Raw genomic sequence first — 18,381 nt, forward strand, 5'->3', positions numbered from 1 at the left:
TATTTGCCCATCTGTTTTCCTCTGCTTGCCCTCATGGCCGGGGCTCAGGAAGCCCAACAGTCTCGCGGGAAGCAGGCGGACTATATTAGAGAGATAGCTGACCTGCAAGAAACATTGGAATGGAAAGATAAAAAGATCCTGGTACAATTACTTTTCATGGCCATGTTTCTTTAATCATATCACATCAAAACATTTCTCTCTTTTAGATTTTAACACTTAATATAATCTTTTGAATTTCAGAATTCCCTTAATCCTCCTTAGCTTGTGTAACTTATTAACCCATCTTTAAGTTTAAGTCTGGAATGCTTTATACTGTGTCACATGTCCCTTGTAGTCTTTCCTAACCTTACAGCTTTCCTTTACTCCTTTGTTCTTCCCTTCCCTGACTGCTCACTTTTGCGGATGGCCTAATTTAGGCCTTAGAGAGGCAGAAGGAATATTCAGACATTATCCATGATGAACGAGAGGCACTCAGGGATGAGGTTTGCAGGCTTAAGGATGCTTTAAAGGTAGAGGTGTAGAAGGAATATTTGCAATCACATAGATATAGAAGTCATTAAATGTAGCATCATTATTTTAAATTCAAAGGACCATAATAACATTGGAAAAAATGGGATGTTGACATCAGATTGTATTCTTGCTCAGAAACATGGCATTGTGCTGGGATCTGAGGTGACGGCCAATGGGCAGGTAGCAGACGGGGCGATTGATGGGCATGCTGATTCGGAAACAGCTTGCCGACTGAATCAAGACTCTCACACGCCAACCATGACTGGAGACAGCATGTTAGGTAAGACAAACGGTTTCCAGTATTTTTTAACTCACAATCTAAACAATTGCAGCAGATTTACTTCTTGCCATCAAATTGATGTAGTCAAATGTTTACCATTTTGCTTTTTAATGGCATATAAATGCATATTTGCAATGTTTTATTGATTTATTATTACTGTAGAAAACATTATAAATATGTTAAAGATTAGAGATTAAACAAAACTATGGTGAAGACTGCACAGTTCAAGATGTTGGGAGGAAATCATTTTGGTGTCATTCATGTGTCAATTTGTTAAATGAGGAAACGTTGACTGTATACATCCCCCCCAAAAGAAGTTAAAAGAGCAGGGAGAACAAACTCTGAGGCACAGAAACTGGACTGTTTGCTATCTGATGCAATCTCTGAAAACCAGCATGAAGCACAGTGATTTAAAGATGTCAAAACCCATTACAGCAGTAAATTACAGTAGCCTATAAGAAATGTAGTCAGCTGACAATACACATAAATACTTGACCATCTGAGAATGAAGTCAGCACATTTTGTGCACAAATGGTAACAAACTCTTATAAATATCTAGTTCAGTCATGAAACTCTAGATGGCACAGGCTGACAGGTCCTTTGCATGCTATCTGCAAGCAATCACAATATTAGCACATGGCACAAGTTGCTTGGCATCTGCTGATTCTGCAGTCAGTGAGATTGCTTGTTCAACATTTAAAAAGTCTGGTTTGGTGTTCGCTGTAGGCTAGTTTGGCAGCAAGCTGTCAGAGTTCCTCTGAAATCCTCCACCTCCCTTAGATGCTGAGATCTGCTACAGGATTTATGTATTAATGCAGCAGCATATCTTACATGCTCACAGCAGCATGTGTAGCAGATATAATCTGCCAAGACCAAACACATTAACCTTGCCATTTTCATTAACATTGCCAAAACTACTTAGAGAGTTGTCAAGATTTATAATAGGAAATTCTGACACAGGAGAATCTTCTAAATCCTAACAAAAATCATTCAGTAAATGTGTTGCCAAAGCAAGGTCAAACAACCCTAGATGTATCAGAAATGGCAGCCCTCAGTGAAAGGTCAATGTACGTAAAGGAGGTTTCCAACTCTCAATATTTAGAAAACCACTATTCCAAGTCTACTGATTGCAGATTTAACACCTCACAGGTAAAGTGCACTCCAGTTAATGTTGAAGAACCTGTAACTACTGTTAAAATCAGAAAAAACATGTCAGACGATAAAGGAGACATTTATTCAAGTGCAGAAACTTGATTCACTATAACCCTTTAAACCTGAGAATCAGATAATTTCGGAAATTACAGTATATGAACCTCAGACCAGACTAGCAGAGAACATTAACTGAATAGAACTCAGTGCTGCCATGAAAACCTCTCAAGATCTCATGTTTGAACCCACAGACTCTAACGAAGTGGATATATTTAATATCACAGGAGACAATGGTGTACAATCCAGGGACCAGCAAGAGACAGAGGCTGAGCCAGAGTTGCAGTGTGTGGAGGACACGTATAACATGCTTGTAGATCACAAGGGCAAAGCTTTCTTCCTCGATAGTTGTGAGGAAGCAGTTGCTGCTCTTTTAGTGCTGGATGGTGTAAATATGCATAGCAGTGAACCTCCAAAAGAAATAATATTCGATGTGAGAGGACTGAGTGTAGAAAATGAAACACAGATGTTCTTTAAGTCAAAGTTTAAAATTAAGAAGATCTTCAGTTGCTGTGTGTTATGATTTTTCACAGATTTTTTTTTCCTGATGTTTGTGACAATATCCTTTTGATTTTGATTTTTCATTGAGAAATTATACTCGTGTAATTTTGCATATGTACTTTTTAAATCTTTAATGTAAATGAGAATGATCCAGACATGTTTTGGGCATGCAAAAGCTGTACATTCTTTCAATATTCTGAAATTATAAAAAGCTTGATTTTTGAAAAAACATTCTTCAAAGGAAATGTGAATACATTGTGATATGGATAAAATCCAAATGCATGGACAATTAGATGCATTGCACTTTGGAAGAATATGTACTTCTCCATGTGTGCCAATACATCATCATCATCATCATCATCATCATCATCATCATCATCATAATTGAAATCACTTGTCACCACAAATAAAAAGCAAATACCAAAAATGTTTTATACAAAATAATATTCACATCAGTGTACATATACAATGTGTATAATAATAATAATAATAATAACACCATACATTTTCTATTTATACACAATTGTATATTCACATTAAATAAAAACAGTAATTATGTTAACTTTTTTTAATTAATTACATGATATTCTGATTATTAAATTAATTATATAGAAATATTGCTGTGAAAAACCCCCAACTCAAATTAAGATAATTTGACATACAAGAGGAATAAAGCTTTAAATAGACTTTACAAAACTGGCGTTGGAAGTAAATATATTATTTGTTTTCTTTCCTTATTCCTTATCACCCCAACAATCTATTTTGCAATCGAGTCATGCATTTTTGGTCATGTTAAATGCACGTTAATTGCATTTTTTATAATTCATTGTATAATTCATGGTAAAATGTTAAAATGACAGTTCCAATTTGTATACTCTGTACTACAAAATAAATTATATTAATGCCTACATCGACTCGTGTATGTTACATTGTTCGATTCTGTATGACGTTCATGTGCTGTACATATTTTTGTTTGAATTTTTCAGAGATCAGATTAAGGAAGCTGGTGGAAGAGAGAGAGAGTTTGCTCGACCAGGTGAGTTTTGTCATCTTATGCTTTTCAAGTGATTCACTGTTTTCTGTATAATTGATATTGTGGGAGAGCATCTTATGAAATCTCTGTTATAAGGACTTTGTTAGCATGACTGTGCACTGTGGCACGCCCTGATTTTGCTGAGTTTGACGCGTTCCTGTGTCAACATATTTTTTTGATCCTGGAACAACATACCTGTCTGAAAATTTTATCATAACCATATCCCTACCTATAACTTCTCCCTAAAATCAGAGGGAAATGATAGGTGAATAACACTGATGTAGAAGCACCTAACCCTGGCTGTAAGCCTAAATTTGACATAAACTGTAAGCTTGTCCCTCAAATCTGATTGGTTGATTGGAATTTTGTTCCAGGGTCAACAAAGATGTTGATCCAGGAACATGTTGCACTTGGTGAAATCAGGTTCTGCTGTTCTGTGTATGTATTTGCAGGTACGGAAGCTTAAAGCCACTGCAGAGCAGAAACAGAAGAATGGGACAGAAGAAATGGGATGCACGGATGATGATGACCTTCAGAATGGTCTGGACCCTCATATCCTAGATCTGCAGAGTAAGATAGATACACCTTTACATTTCAATCATTATCAGTTTTGATTTAGGCTGGCTTGTCATATGGAGTTAAATGTTTTCATGTGACCTCAAAAATGTTTTTTTTTTTTTTTTTTTTTCTACAGGAGATGCTAACAGGCAGATAAGTGACCTGAAATTCAAGTTGGTCAAGTCTGTGCAAGAAGTCACAGCGCTTGAACAAAATGTAAGTCATGGTTAAAACTAACACAAGGAACTTTTTTCCCAGAGGCACAACTCAGTATTGTGCTCTTGCTTTCAATTTCATCATCAGTGGTTAATATTTACCTTTCAAGTTTTACTTGTCTTTATGCACTACTAATTTTGTTCTGACTGTGGTACAACAAGTTCCACAGTGTTTCATGCATAACCTGTAATCTCTGTCATGTGGCAGATAATTCGACTGGAGGGTCAGGTGGGTCGCTATAAGATGTCCGCTGAGGCTGCGGAGAAAGTGGAAGATGAACTAAAAGTGGAGAAACGCAAGTTACAGAGAGAGGTACATTATTAAATGATTGGGGGGGGGGATCTAATATTTCAAAAATCTTAGCAAAACTACACTCTAAAAATGTAAATTATGATGTAGTAAATTTTTTTGTGAAATATTCTTATAATTAAAAATATTGAGCACATTTTAAAGCTGTGGAATCAATTAAATATACCTTATGAATTGAGTACATGTAAGAAAAAAATAAAATAGATCTACATTTGGTGCCATGACTAATACAATTAATTAGACCTAAGGTAATGGACCAAAAAAACTTGATATTGTCCACTGAATATCGTCTGGATCATTGTTGTTTGCTATTGCTGCAATAAAGTGATGTCCGGTTTGTGAACACTTTTTTTTTTTTTTAACCAAAAAAGTCAGCACAGATTTGCAAGTTACTCAAGTAAAATTCTCTTTCGGATTTTTGTGGTGACTTAAATGTCTCTTGGCTCATCCTCGACCTGACCACAGGCTCTACTCTTCACCACAATGGTAACACCAAACGTCAATTTAACAGAAACTCCCATGAATCCAAACATAAAAGAACATGCACAAACAGATCTCCTACTATATTAATTTTGTGCAAAACACAAAATAACACGTAATTTCGACAATTACTCTCCTTATACAGTCCGTATCATAGAATGCTTGGAAAATGTAATTTCCCTCTCTTTCCACGTGATTGTCCAACTTACTCAATTTCTTAAGTTGCTGTTAAAGATGAGAGAATGTTGAGATGGAATGAGTAATAATAGTAGTTCTTGAAACTGATCAGTATCATTTCTTCATTCTCAGATATGTTGAATGAAATTTAACAAAAATAAGAAGTATATCTTAAAAATATAATTTGTTTGTCAAATACTAATTTCTTTTCATAAAACTTAAATAAGAGATGTAAATTTTAGTCAAAATTAACTGTTGGGTTTTCAGACATTTATTTTGGTATGTCCAACTCAACAAAAAAGTGATATTCAGAGATTTTATTAAGGTAGTATATTGTGTGATATTTACAAAGCCACTGAATATTTTTTAGAGTGTGATGTAACAAATTCCTGCTGTGCTTATTCTAGCTGAGGTCTGCGCTTGACCGTATCGATGAGCTGGAAGCAAGCAACAGCCACCTGACGAAGAGACTAGAGAAGATGAAGGCCAATCGGAGTGCCCTACTGGCACAGCAGTGACGCCCGCCTGTGCCCACTCTGCAGTCAGGGCATGATTCCTATCACCCACTGGCACAGATGACGTGCCACCCATATAAAACTAAACCATTTCTATCAAAATCAGATCAAATTAGCTCAATCATCTTGCTAATTCAGACTTCGAAAAGATAAATAAGGCTAACGGGCATGAACATCAACCTTCATTTGTTTGCTAGTAGGATTCCAAGCGGAGGACACATCAAAAACAAATTCTTACTGAGGCTCATTAAAGTGACCTTTGGTTTGGATTAGCAGAATTCAGGCCCTCAATGAGCTCTCAATACTTTTTTGACTGGGTTACGGATCTCTGTGTCTGCAGACCAACACAACACAGGCAGAGCACATCTATGACAGAATGTTACTTTATGGTAGTATGTTGGTTCAGAGGGACATTGACTTAGCAGATCATGCACTTTATCTCTGCATCAGTATTCAAGTGTGTTTCTCGGAAACTGTACATGGAACCATTTTGCATAATGAGGTAATGGAAATTGTGTAGTCCAGATACTAAATTAATGAATGTATGCTCTCATACAGAGACAGTTGTGCATTTTCTTGCAATGTTTTGTGCAGACAGGAACTTAACAACAGACATGTGCAGGATATGTGCAACATCACTTTGAACGTTTAATGGGGGATTGTTATAATGTCCATTTTGTTTTACGCCAAATCTGTGTGTGCAAGTGTTGGTTCGTACTTAAATAAGGTGGACTAGCACTTTATGATGTTAGTAATTTTTGTTTACATGCTAATGTTGCGTAAACATCCTGAGGAACTTATATGAGGACATGGTTACAAAAAACGTTGATGCAATAACAATGCTAATATAACTTTATGGAGTTTATTTGGGTCAAATCCAAGATTGGAAGTATCTGAATCATTGTCCTTGAAAATGTTCTCAGTGGCAGCAATTATTTTTCTTTGTTGCTTTATTGAAGCACTCTTTTTTTTCTCACATATCTATTCAACTAAAGTGGGCCAAATTATGAAAATACTTTTGTTTTGTTTAATATACAGGTTTTAGATCACCTACTCGCTTTCCGTGTATAAAAAGAGGTCTTGGTCATTTTAATATGGTAAGTAGAAATAGACAGTATAAGCACAGCTGATCATCAGAATACTGTTCATATCCAGTTTAAACTCAGATCATACTGCAACAGCATATATCATCGGAGGGCTAAGTGGACATTTGAGACGTCACCAGCCTTTATAGATACAATCTGTAGTCTGAGTCTTGCTTTCGAAAACATGCTGAGTCAACACTATAAATGGGAGTGCAGCTGGTTTTTTGAAGCTGGTCGTTGTAGCACTTTCACTAATGGTCTGCCACTTAAAGAGTGTATCATTAATCTCGATGAATTTGGGGTTTATAGAAATAAACATGGCTTTTTTAAGAAAAAGAAAAAGGAACTGTATTGCAATAATGCTTTTCAGAGGAACTGACCATTACATTTCCACAACACGCTCAGATGTACATCATTATGCTAACAGCTGTGACAATGATGTCATGAAGCTATATGCGCTGGATGATTGTTTGTGGCAAGATGATTCTTTTTGCTGATTGTGAGCTTCACTTGTATCCCTCCCAGGGTTCTGCAACCATTGGAGACAATGCGCCACCTTCTTTACACACTCAGTGAACATGCTGTCTCATAAGGACTGATATGCTGAACTTTTGAAATAACAGACAGACACACAAATTATAATGTTTACCTGTATTACACCTCTTCTGTAAGACATGGCATAGCAAGATAAATAAACTCATGCAATAACACTGACTTTTCAGGTTTTTATTTATTTCATTCTTTTATTGCATTTTACGTTTAATAAACAAGAATTACAAAATGGATCCTGCTCCCTCAAAACATTGAAAAGATGGAAGTGGTGTACATTTGAACAGCAGATGGCAGCATTAAATTTTCTGCTGATAAATCGGTTCTGCATTTTGGTGTTAAAGATGTTAAAGGCAACTCTTTCAGAACATGTCAAGGTGAAGTCATATGGTTGGCAATTAAAATAATTTATACATATATATATATATAGACCCCATTTCAGTTAGTAAACATGGTGACGTTTTTTTGTGGGCAGAGCTTAGGTGGACCCTGGCCGCTTCACTAACGCCAGTTTGCAAGTTTTGTTAGCTTGTTTTTTAACAATGACTGGAGAAAATTTGATTTTATTTTAAAATCACTCACTGTCCAGGACCGCGGCTGTTATTTGCAAAAGTTAATTTTAACGGACGGAACCAGATTGGCCGACACGTAAATTACAAACTCACTCAATTAAAGGTCCCATATTGTACACCTTTCCGAAGTTTTATTTTAGGTTTTGATGTCCTTAAGAATATATATTTGTAGTATAAGTACCAAAAAACATCCCAATATATTTTTACAGCTCCTTTCTCAGGGGCTCTGCTAAGAACAGGTCGATTTTGGCCTTTCTAATTGATATCCATGAACCTCTCTTCTGATTGGCCTGTTGTTTTCTGAGTGACGCATGGCCAGGCCAACCACAGTTTAACTAGGGTCATGTATGCTATAGAGCTGGTAAGTCCCGCCCCTTCCGCTAATCCCCCTGGACCTCTAGGTTGAAAAATCGTCAATGCAAGTGAATGGGAGAAAATAATTATTTTCTGGTCCCGTTTGAATTTTGCCATGAATGTGAACATATGTTGTCTGTGAATTTTTTATATAAATTTTCCTGTAAAGAATGCTACAATTTAGCGGGTAGAAGTTTGATACGGTTAGACTTTGTGTGAGAGCACTTTGTGGACTACAACTCTTCGCTGCTTTCGACGCGTTTGAAACGTCACCACCACTCGCATACGGACACTAGCTCACGGATCCCGCTAAACATGGCTGTGTCTTTGGTGCACTTCACCGCCTTCTTTCAGGGAGAGGACAAAATCGTTGAGGTTGGTGAAAACCACGGGTAAGTCAACTTTATGGGGTGATGTCACATAGGCGACATGTAGTCTTTCTCGTTATGTCTTTTCCACAACTGCTAGCCAAAGAATCATACCATATACTGTCAAACTCGTAACATGAAAAGTTATATAAAAAAATTCACAGACAACATATGTTCACATTCATGGCACAATTCAAACGGGACCAGAAAATAATTATTTTCTCCCATTCACTTGCATTGATGATTTTTCAACCTAGAGGTCCACTTGGGGTTTTACGGATGGGCGGGACTTACCAGCTCTATGCCTCCAGTTTTCCCTTTAGGCTTGTTCGACTTCATGCAGCTCTGCGCAGACCGATCGGCAGCTGACTTGAAGCAGTGCATGCCGGTTAGAAATTTTGTCCAACTTGATACAGCGCCGACACCACGTGACTGTGACGTATGCCATCAAAGTACCGCGAGAGCGATTCGAGAGTAGCCAGAGAACTCAGCCAGTGCAGCTTCTCAACAGTGGCTACACTGGGCTGCAGGAGCTCTGGGGCACGTTCAAGTTCAAAACGGTGCGCAGCGTTTTGCTATGGTTTCCGGGTTGAACCAGGGGGGTAATCGAGCTCTCGATTTCCGTACCACCCCCGGAAGCCGCCATTGGCTATCAAGCCTTCACCTGCTGTTAGCATCCCATTGACTCCCATTCATTTTGGCGTCACTTTGACAGCGAATAACTTTACATCTGAGGCATTTAAAGACTCCATTTGTCCATTACTTATTTCTAAAGAAACACGACAATGTATAAAATGCTCCATTACCTTGTATCTTACGTTATGGCCCCGTAGAAGCAGTTTTTGTAAAAACAGGCTAACGATTGCGTCATAACCACGCGACTTTCTGGAAATGACCGTAGAGACAGGAGGAGACGCTCGCAGTCAATCAGGGGGACGTGGAGGCATAAAGTCAAGGGGGAAGCCCATAGAGAATCATAAAGTTGCTCCTGCTCCTAGCTCATGGACAGCTCCTACTCACACTCTCCGTCTCTGCAAGTTTCGGAAGGGAATGATTCAGATTTCTCTCGGCACAGCTACTAGAAGACAGACGGGCTGCTCACGTCACATCCACGTCGTCAAGCTCAGTTTGAGTCTGCGCAGTTCGCTCAGCCATCAGGAAATGAGTGCTTCTAATTTGCTTCACTTTTCTCCGTTGAAACCTATGGGGTCGCTGTGTCCAGTTTATATACTGTCTATGGGTTGAACGTCATGTTTCCTGGAAACGGCGTGCACCGGTGTGCAACGGGGTTTGAGATACGTCTTCTCTTGTTTGGTGGGTGTGTCAGAACTGCAGTCCAATCAGCAGCAACATGTATATAAAGCACGCGGTATTAAAGTGAACTCGCACAATGGGTTCAAGGAAAGTAATTTACAAATGTGTTCGATGCAGCTTGGTATACGCAACAACTGAGGATATTAGAAGACATGTTTGTCGTAAATTTTATTGTAAAAATATAGGATATCAACATGATGTAGTTGTTTATATTTTTAGCTTCATTGCAAGTGTATGACATTTGGTATAGAAATAAACAATTAAGTGTTTTTCCTAAAAATGAGAAAGAAAATACAGGGTATTAAAACAGTACAAATAAAGTCAGTATGTGAGGCTAAATAGATGTGTTTTAGTCTGAATTAGGTAAGATGTGTGCTTCCATTTCAGTTTCCACAAATCCCTTCACTCGATTGGGATGTTCTCTTTTGTTCTAGGCGGCAAGTGCAGTAACTGTAACATCGGGCATATTTTGTTGTACTAAACACATATTTATACCGACTTCATCAGGCTCCGAAAATTCTTCACAAAGAACACAAAGAATGGCCTTCTCAGCTGCCATAGTTGCAACTCTTGCGTCATCAGAACAGTGTGTTCAACGCATCACCGGGTGTTTCTCAATATGCGTTCTTCAGCGATCTTGCGTCCTTGTGTTCTCGTTTTACGTCATTATTAACCGTCGAAGTTCAGACCCAATTCTCAAGAACGCAAGTACAGAGGACGCATGAAAGAACCCGGAAGTGTTCTTGATACCGAGGATGCATCGAATGCAGACTTGAGCTAGTACTCGCCTGGTGTCCCAGAAGTCATTGCGGCCGGTTCCGAGTTCGTTCTTCCAAGGAAGCTTGGCAAGACCAGTCTCCACGAGAACACAAGTCCGTTCTCTGTGTTCTTGGCAGGGGCGGTTCTAGAGGTGGGGCCACAGGGGCCCTGGCCCCTGCTGAAATCTGACTGGCACCTGATTGGCCCCCGTTCCTAGGGGTGGGAAAAAAATCGATTCTTAGATGCCTCGCGATGCAGATATGGACGATTCTGAATCGATTCACAAATGTCAAAAATCGATTTTCTAATTTTTTTTTTTTTTCTAATAACGTAATATTGACGGAACGCAAAAGGCGTAACTCAGCGGACGTGCAGTGCGCGGACAGTCTGTTGCGCGCGCATAACAGAGACGCGCACATAACCATAACAGACGCATGATGGCTGAGCACCAAATTCGAACGGCACCCTCTTCGTTAAAAGCTAACGTATGGAAAATTGGCAATTTCATTGTTACCTATTTAGTATTTTTTTTGTATGAGAGCTGCTTTCTGTATTGCTTAGTTTTCACATCAATATACTGTAAACCGATCTGTTATACACGTTATACTGCCCTGCAATATGTGCAATGCATTGCCAGTCACAAAAAGTTACATTTTGACTGTGCTCTCTGCAGATGTTCATTCACTTTTTTTGTATAAGCTGTTTTTGATTGTAGTATACAGCAAACATTTCAAGTCATAACTCTTTATTATTTAGTTGTGAATAATAGCGGCTTTGTATGTTACTAATTATTCAGAATATTATTTATCATTATGTTTGTAATTGTATAAGAGCTGCTGGTACATAATTCTATATTTTTGAACGAAAACTGTTAGTGAATTTGCTACAGCAAAATGTTTTTTTTTTGTTTTGTTTTTTTGTCTGAGGATTATATTGCTCATTGGAAATAACAAGAGGATGTTGGTTAGAAGTCTATTAATAAATGCTTGAGATTCAGAATATGCTGAAGTTTGTATTAATTTACTACAAGTACGCTGCTAGTACAGGCACACATTTATTTTCCTGTTGGTTCTTTGCAATGTTGGGACAAATGCTGGCAAATGTAACCTTATAGTTGACTTGTCAAATCATTTCCATTTGTTTTATTAATAAAATTAATATAGAAAGTATTGGAAGTAAGTTTCTTATGGGTCATCATAAATACTTCGCTTTAAATGTACTAAGTAGTAAAAAAAAAAAAAAACGTTAATAATCGATAATCGTTACCCTCTGAATAGTAATCGAATCGTGAGGTGCCTAGAGATTCCCAACCATCAATCGTCGACGAGAAGAGCAACCGGAGTCCGGAGAATTCTTCACAACGATCACAGATGCAATTCCACCCCCAAAAAATTAACAAAATTTACGGTTTATAAGCGACGACATGATTATGAAATTTAAAAGGTGGAATTCAGAAAGAAGTGCATTGTGTCCTTTATGCACAGTATAAATAAATGAAAAAAATCATTAAGAACTTTACTGGCTCATAATTTTTTATTAGAGCGTTTGAAAAAGGAATGACTGCCGAAATGTATTTGCACCGTACTGAATAAATTATTTTGTGTGCTTGAATGTACCCTGTATTTGGCCCCTGAATGTAACATGTGGCCCCTTAATGGCCCCTGTTACAGAAAAATCCTAGAACCGCCACTGGTTCTTGGAATCAGCAGACACTTTTTTTCATGTAGTTGCGGTGTTATATTGTGTCATGTTTGTCAAATTAAAACTGATTAAAAAACATAGACCCCACTTCATTGATAGTAGCTTATGTTGAACTTTATTCTTGTTCAAACAGACGCTGTATGAAGCAGTACATAAAGTATTGAATGAAAATGTCTCAGAAACATCTGTGTATTATTTGGCAAATATTGCATTTATTTCACTTCAGCAGCAGCTGTGGCAAAGTATGCAAACACCACGTGAGCGGTCACTACGGGAACCAGAAAGTGTCAGACTTCACGTCTCCGTTTGCAGCTCCTCCCCGCCTGCACGCGGCTACTCTCGCCGATCGGTTACATCCAGCCGCAGCCGATGTCGAACACACCTTTTGTTTTGCCTCCAGCGTGGTCTACATCAATAGGCTTGTTTGAGATGCGCCTCGCCTCGCATGAAATGTTTGTGAGAGCAGGTGGCTGCGGTGTGGGGAGGAGTGAAAAAAGCGCAGTCAAGCCGGACAGTTCTCTATTCTCGCAGTGGATCTGACACCTACGTGATCAATGTTAGATATCGCGGATTCACATGTTTTGATAATAAACTGGATGTAATTTAAGTTCTGTTGCTTTCATATGAAAATAAATGTAATGAATAAGACACCCAAAGTACTGTTATTTATTTCCATTCAAAAGACATGTTTATCAGTCATTTTTACTTTCATTACAGACATATAGGCTGGGTGTTTCTTCAACTAGGGGCACTTTTAGCTTTGTGAAGTTGAATAAAAAAAACTTGTTCATAAGTAACGTAACATAGTCTCATAAGTTTAAATAATTTGTCTAGTTTTAAGGTCTGTAAGAGGACAAACCTAGATTACAAGATATTGTTAGTATTTTACATTTTTTCCAACCTGCAATGAACAAATTTAATTTCCACCACATCTCAATATACAGCTGTTATTTAAAAATAGAATAACTTACGCTTCTCAAGAAGATCATTTTTGTAACTAGTTTTACCAGTTTTTCCACAATGTACAATCATCATATGTTTGTCAATGAGATAAATAACTGCCCTAAGGACCAAATGCCAGACTGTACACCTGTCACACTCTGAAATTTAATATTGGTTTGGGTATGAGCTTATTAGAAAATAAATAACTTGAAGTAGAGCATGATCTCATAAATTGAGGATACATTTTTAATGTGTGATGAGAACTTATAAAATATTTTTTACTCATTAAACTCAATTCACAAAGTCATCAAACACACTTGTTTTTTAATGTAGTTCTGAGTTTGATGTATACCAGGGGCGATTCTAGGATTTTCATTTTAGGGGGGCTCAGCCCCCAATGAGGGTATGATAAAAAAAAAAAAAAAGTATTTTATGGTCTAATGCTCATTATTAACTAGTTTCATTCATTCATCCAGTAACATATGGCATGGTTTTCTAATCACCTTCGGTCCCGAATGTGACGTATTTAGGGGGCTCCGGGGGCATGCACACCCGAGAAAATTTTGATTTCTCTGATCTACATTATGTGCATTTTAAAGGGGCCATGTGTAAAAATTGAGGTAAAAATATCCCAAAAATGAGCTACACAGATCAAAAGAATGAGAAGAAATAAGGGCGATGATGTCATTAAAAAAATGTCAAGCTATAGTGTTGCAGAGATATCAACCTTAATTAGCATTAGCATTACTAGCCACGGCCCGACAGGTGTCGTAATACCAGTTTCGGCCATGGGAGGCGGTATACGGGCAACATAACCACCAGCCAAACATGCAATACACGAATAACTCGCACGGCTTGTGGGCGTACTTGAACCTGATGTCAATCGTGTGGAAAGTACAGCCCACTACTACATTTCAGTTCAGGGAAGAGAGCGGAAGGATGGCTGAAGCCCTTGGCAAGAGACCCCTACCACCACACAAATAAAATACAAGCACAAATAAAATCAGATAAGAAAAGGAGCTGAACCCGAGGAAACATCGGCACTGCTTTCCATCGCTGGAGACAACTGATGGACATGAAAGAAATTAGGTTCGACTCCGAACTTGCAAAATTTCTTTTGGATTGGCAAGTAAGATGCTGTTAGTATTTCGCTAGAAGTTTGTTTTATATGTTTGTGTAGTTTTTTCGGGAAGTTAACATAGAAATGTATTGAAGGCTGTTCGATAAACGTGCTAATGTTAGCGATGGCTAACCGTAGCTGTGTTTGATAATTAGCTCTAACTTACCCACAGATCCGATCCGGTTTTCACCTGTTATCTACCAGAGCCCGTCTCTACCAAGCTGATGCTAAAATGTAACATTACCTAAGAAGCTTGAAATGTCTTCGATGATAATGAACCCCAAATAGACGCACACAGGGTCCAAAACTAACACCCGCCAAGCGCCATATGCGGGTAGATTTTCTGTTTGGCGAGTAAATCTCAAAAGGCTATCCGCCACACTGGCGGGTGAACGTTCATGCCAAAATATGACATTTTTAGCGCACAAGCGCTCTTCTGCCTCTAAGAACTAGCAGAGAGAGCGAGAGCGAGCCCCGGCCGCGCGCGCGCACTCACTCACTATATTCAGAGCGGTCAAGTTTCCCCATACTTTTTGAAAAGCGTCCTTGACAGGGCGGCCAGAGCTTCTTTGCAGCTCAAGATGGCGGCGGTGTATACAGTTTTAGTAACGCTCTATCTGTTGACGGCGCTGAGGAAAAAGCTCCCGCCACTGGAAGAAGCTGTCGCCGCTCATTTGTGTCCTCCTGCGCACCCATCAAAGCCGTGCAGAACGTCTTCAGCACTTACGGATCGCGCATACTCCGCCGCTGGCCAGGCTGCTTCTGCTTTACACACCTTGGACGCACGAAACGTAACGGAAAATATTGCAAGGTGTAATGAGACCGAATGTTTTTTGGTGACTAATGATAACTTAGCTAGAAGTGGTATTGCTAATGAAAATCAAACTTGATATATGCGGCTAAATTAGCTTCAGGCGGGCAGCATAACGTAACACTCTAAATAGATGTTGTCCCTATTTTCACTTGTATATGTGCAGCTAAGAATGTAGGGGCGGAGCATAGAGACTATGCCGTTTCTCGTTTGTTACTCTAGAGTAGACCAATTCACTTTCTGGAGGTATACTGCCCCCATCTGGTATGGAATGTGGAGTATGACTTGATTTTTTTTGCCAGAAATGACACATGGCCCCTTTAAGATGTTTTGAAGGCCAAAAAAATTGGATAACAATAGCTTTAAAACCATGTGCAGGCAGCTGTTTATTTTTCTCACCTCATCAGCATCACACTCTTTTTCTCTTTGTTTTTATCTTGCTCTGTCTTTTCCCCTCCTAAAGCTGAGCTTTGACTGATATAGGCTTTTCATTTTTGTCTGTCAGTGAAGAAAGTAAACATAGGGTCAACTGATAGGTTGATTTATGAATCATTTTCTCAGACAAAGCTACCAGGAAAGCTAGGTAACTAAGTTTATTAAATTCATTCACAATATGTACACATTCATTATTGAACAAGGCCTAATACATGGCCGTAGACAGGGCTTTATAATCAAAGAGCTCATAAATTTGAGGTTGTTATGGGGTTAAACATTTTTATTTCTCTGATATGTGCATTTCAAGATGTTTGAAGGCCAAAAAAGGATAAAAAAAGATTTAAAACCTGCTCTCTCCTCATCTCCATCTCGTCTTTTTCTCTCAGTCTCCTGATCTTGCCCTGTCTCTTCCCCTCCTAAAGCTGAACTTTTTTTTTATTTACTGAAGGCTACAAATTGTATTATATTAATTCTCAACGTGTACACATGCATTATTAATCTTGTGCCTATGAAAACAGCTTTGTTAATGTTTCTTGTCCCCTCACAATGACATAATTACACGTTATATAGGCCTATTTTCAGCTCAAAATGGCGAAATTAGACAAAAGTTTATTAGTTTTCTAATTATTTTTGTCATTCGTTTAACATTTATGACCTCAAATATAAGGTCATATATAAAATGTTTAGTTTAGCTACTTACATCTTCTTAACTCGCACTTGACCGTAAACTGAAGCGTCAGTCGTGCTGCTAAAATTCGCGCTCAGCAGCTTCTGTGAACATAAAGCCCGCCTACTTTGATTTGATTGGCCATCTCAAATATTCTGACATTGAGGAGCAGTGAAAGACCAATGAGGCTCAGATGAACACACACACACACACACACACACACACACCCACCCTGTCCTCTGTTTCTGACGTGCGCTCTGCTTGGCACTGCTGCGGATTGAAGATGAAGAACACTCTGAATCTGATTATAACAAGACTGAAGCAAACACAAATTTGTGTAGCCTACACTTAATCACAAATCTTTAGGGGGGCTAGGCATAAGTTTAAAAAGGGCCTTGTGACGCCTATGGTTCTCACTCTGCGTTTGTTTCGCGCTGGATGACGGTCGTGCTGAGCGGTGCCGGTACAGAGGAGAAGTAGAATAAGAGAAGAGGATGACACCATTTGCTAAGCGGGGATGTTTTCATTTTCATCCTCAACACATACATTTTAAACCACAAACTACGGAGTATGTTTTGGACATTATTGAACCTTGTCAAAGACGAACAAAAATTTTAGAATAACAACATTTCTTACTCCAAGTTTTAGGGGTGCTGAGCTCTTTTTTAGAGCTAAAAAGGGGCTAGCCTCGCCCATGATGTATACAACGTATTTGTCTCACAGATGAATGGTTACAGTGCATACTAAAATAAAAATAGAAATAAAAATAATAGCATAATCCATCCATCCATCCATCCATCCATCTTCTTCCGCTTATCCAGGGCCGGGTCTCGGGGGCAGCAGTCTAAGCAGAGACGCCCAGACTTCCCTCTCCCTAGACACTTCCTCCAGCTCTTCCAGGGGAATACCAATGCGTTCCCAGGCCAGCTGGGAGACATAATTCCTCCAGTGGGAAGGCGTCCAGGAGGCATCCGAAACAGGTGCCCGAGCCACCTCATCTGGCTCCCCTCGATGTGGAGGAGCAGCGGCTCTACTCTGAGCTCCTCCCGAGTGACCGAGCTCCTCACCCTATCTCTAAGGGTGCGCCCAGTCACCCTGCGAAGAACGCTCATTTTGGCCGCTGATGGAGGTGCTGATTCTCATCCCAGCCGCTTCACACTCAGCCTCAGTCCGTCCCAGTACACGCTGAAGGTCCTGGTCTGATGAGGCCAACACGACAACATCATCCACAAAAAGCAGAGATGAAATCGTGTGGTCCCCAAACCGGGTAGCCTCCGGCCCCTGGCTTGTGCCTAGAAATTCTGTCCATAAAAATTATGAACAGAACCGGTGACAAAGGGCAGCCCTGCCAGAGTCTAACATGCACCGGGAACAAGTCTGACTTACTGCCGGCAATGCGATCCAAGCTCCTGCTCCAGTTGTAAGGACCGGACAGCCCTTAGCGTAGTAGTATGTTGAGGGTTGATTTGTAGGGAAGGACTACACGTCTGTGCACATATATTTAAACGCACATACCTATAGACTGAACTCGTAATACGCAATGGCACGCCATCAGCGTTCTCACTGGTTTGCATTTTTGAAGTTTGCGCAGAAAGAACTTAAGAGTTTTCTGTTCAAACGGTGTCGTGTTAGCAGCCCCTAAGTTAATAACTAATGATCGTTGCGATGGAAGTGAATCAATCAAACTAACTTTAGCTGGACAATAACTTTATTCTAGAGCTGCTATAAAACCAAAACACTTTACTTTAATTTCCTATTATCAATGTAAAGCTGCTTTGGAACAATCTACATTGTTAAAAGCGCTTTATAAATGAAGATGACTTGACTTGACAAAGGGCCCCGGACCCCATACTCCTAGAGCACCCTCCACAGGACACTGCGAGGGACACAGTCGAATGCCTTCTCCAAATCCACAAAGC

At 39.3% G+C, this 18,381-nt stretch overlaps 1 protein-coding gene across 3 annotated transcripts in view; it reads left to right on the top strand.

Moving 5' to 3' along the window:
- lrrfip1b (leucine rich repeat (in FLII) interacting protein 1b) overlaps window positions 1-7,583 on the top strand; it is a 54,379-nt gene extending 46,796 nt beyond the window's left edge. For 2 of the 3 annotated variants that reach the window (XM_081381316.1, XM_081381315.1), the window contains 8 exons: window positions 49-141; window positions 417-509; window positions 646-790; window positions 3,484-3,533; window positions 3,983-4,100; window positions 4,225-4,304; window positions 4,512-4,616; window positions 5,678-7,583. In XM_081381316.1, coding sequence (XP_081237442.1) covers window positions 49-141; window positions 417-509; window positions 646-790; window positions 3,484-3,533; window positions 3,983-4,100; window positions 4,225-4,304; window positions 4,512-4,616; window positions 5,678-5,788 — 795 coding nt within the window. In that variant the 3' untranslated portion in view covers window positions 5,789-7,583. The remainder of the gene's footprint in view (window positions 1-48; window positions 142-416; window positions 510-645; window positions 791-3,483; window positions 3,534-3,982; window positions 4,101-4,224; window positions 4,305-4,511; window positions 4,617-5,677) is intronic. The other variant, XM_081381317.1, reaches the window with a different exon arrangement.
- Window positions 7,584-18,381: the final 10,798 nt, after the last annotated feature.

The sequence above is a fragment of the Scardinius erythrophthalmus genome (assembly GCF_964197995.2).
Source record: "Scardinius erythrophthalmus genome assembly, chromosome: 12".
NCBI lineage: Eukaryota > Metazoa > Chordata > Actinopteri > Cypriniformes > Leuciscidae > Scardinius > Scardinius erythrophthalmus.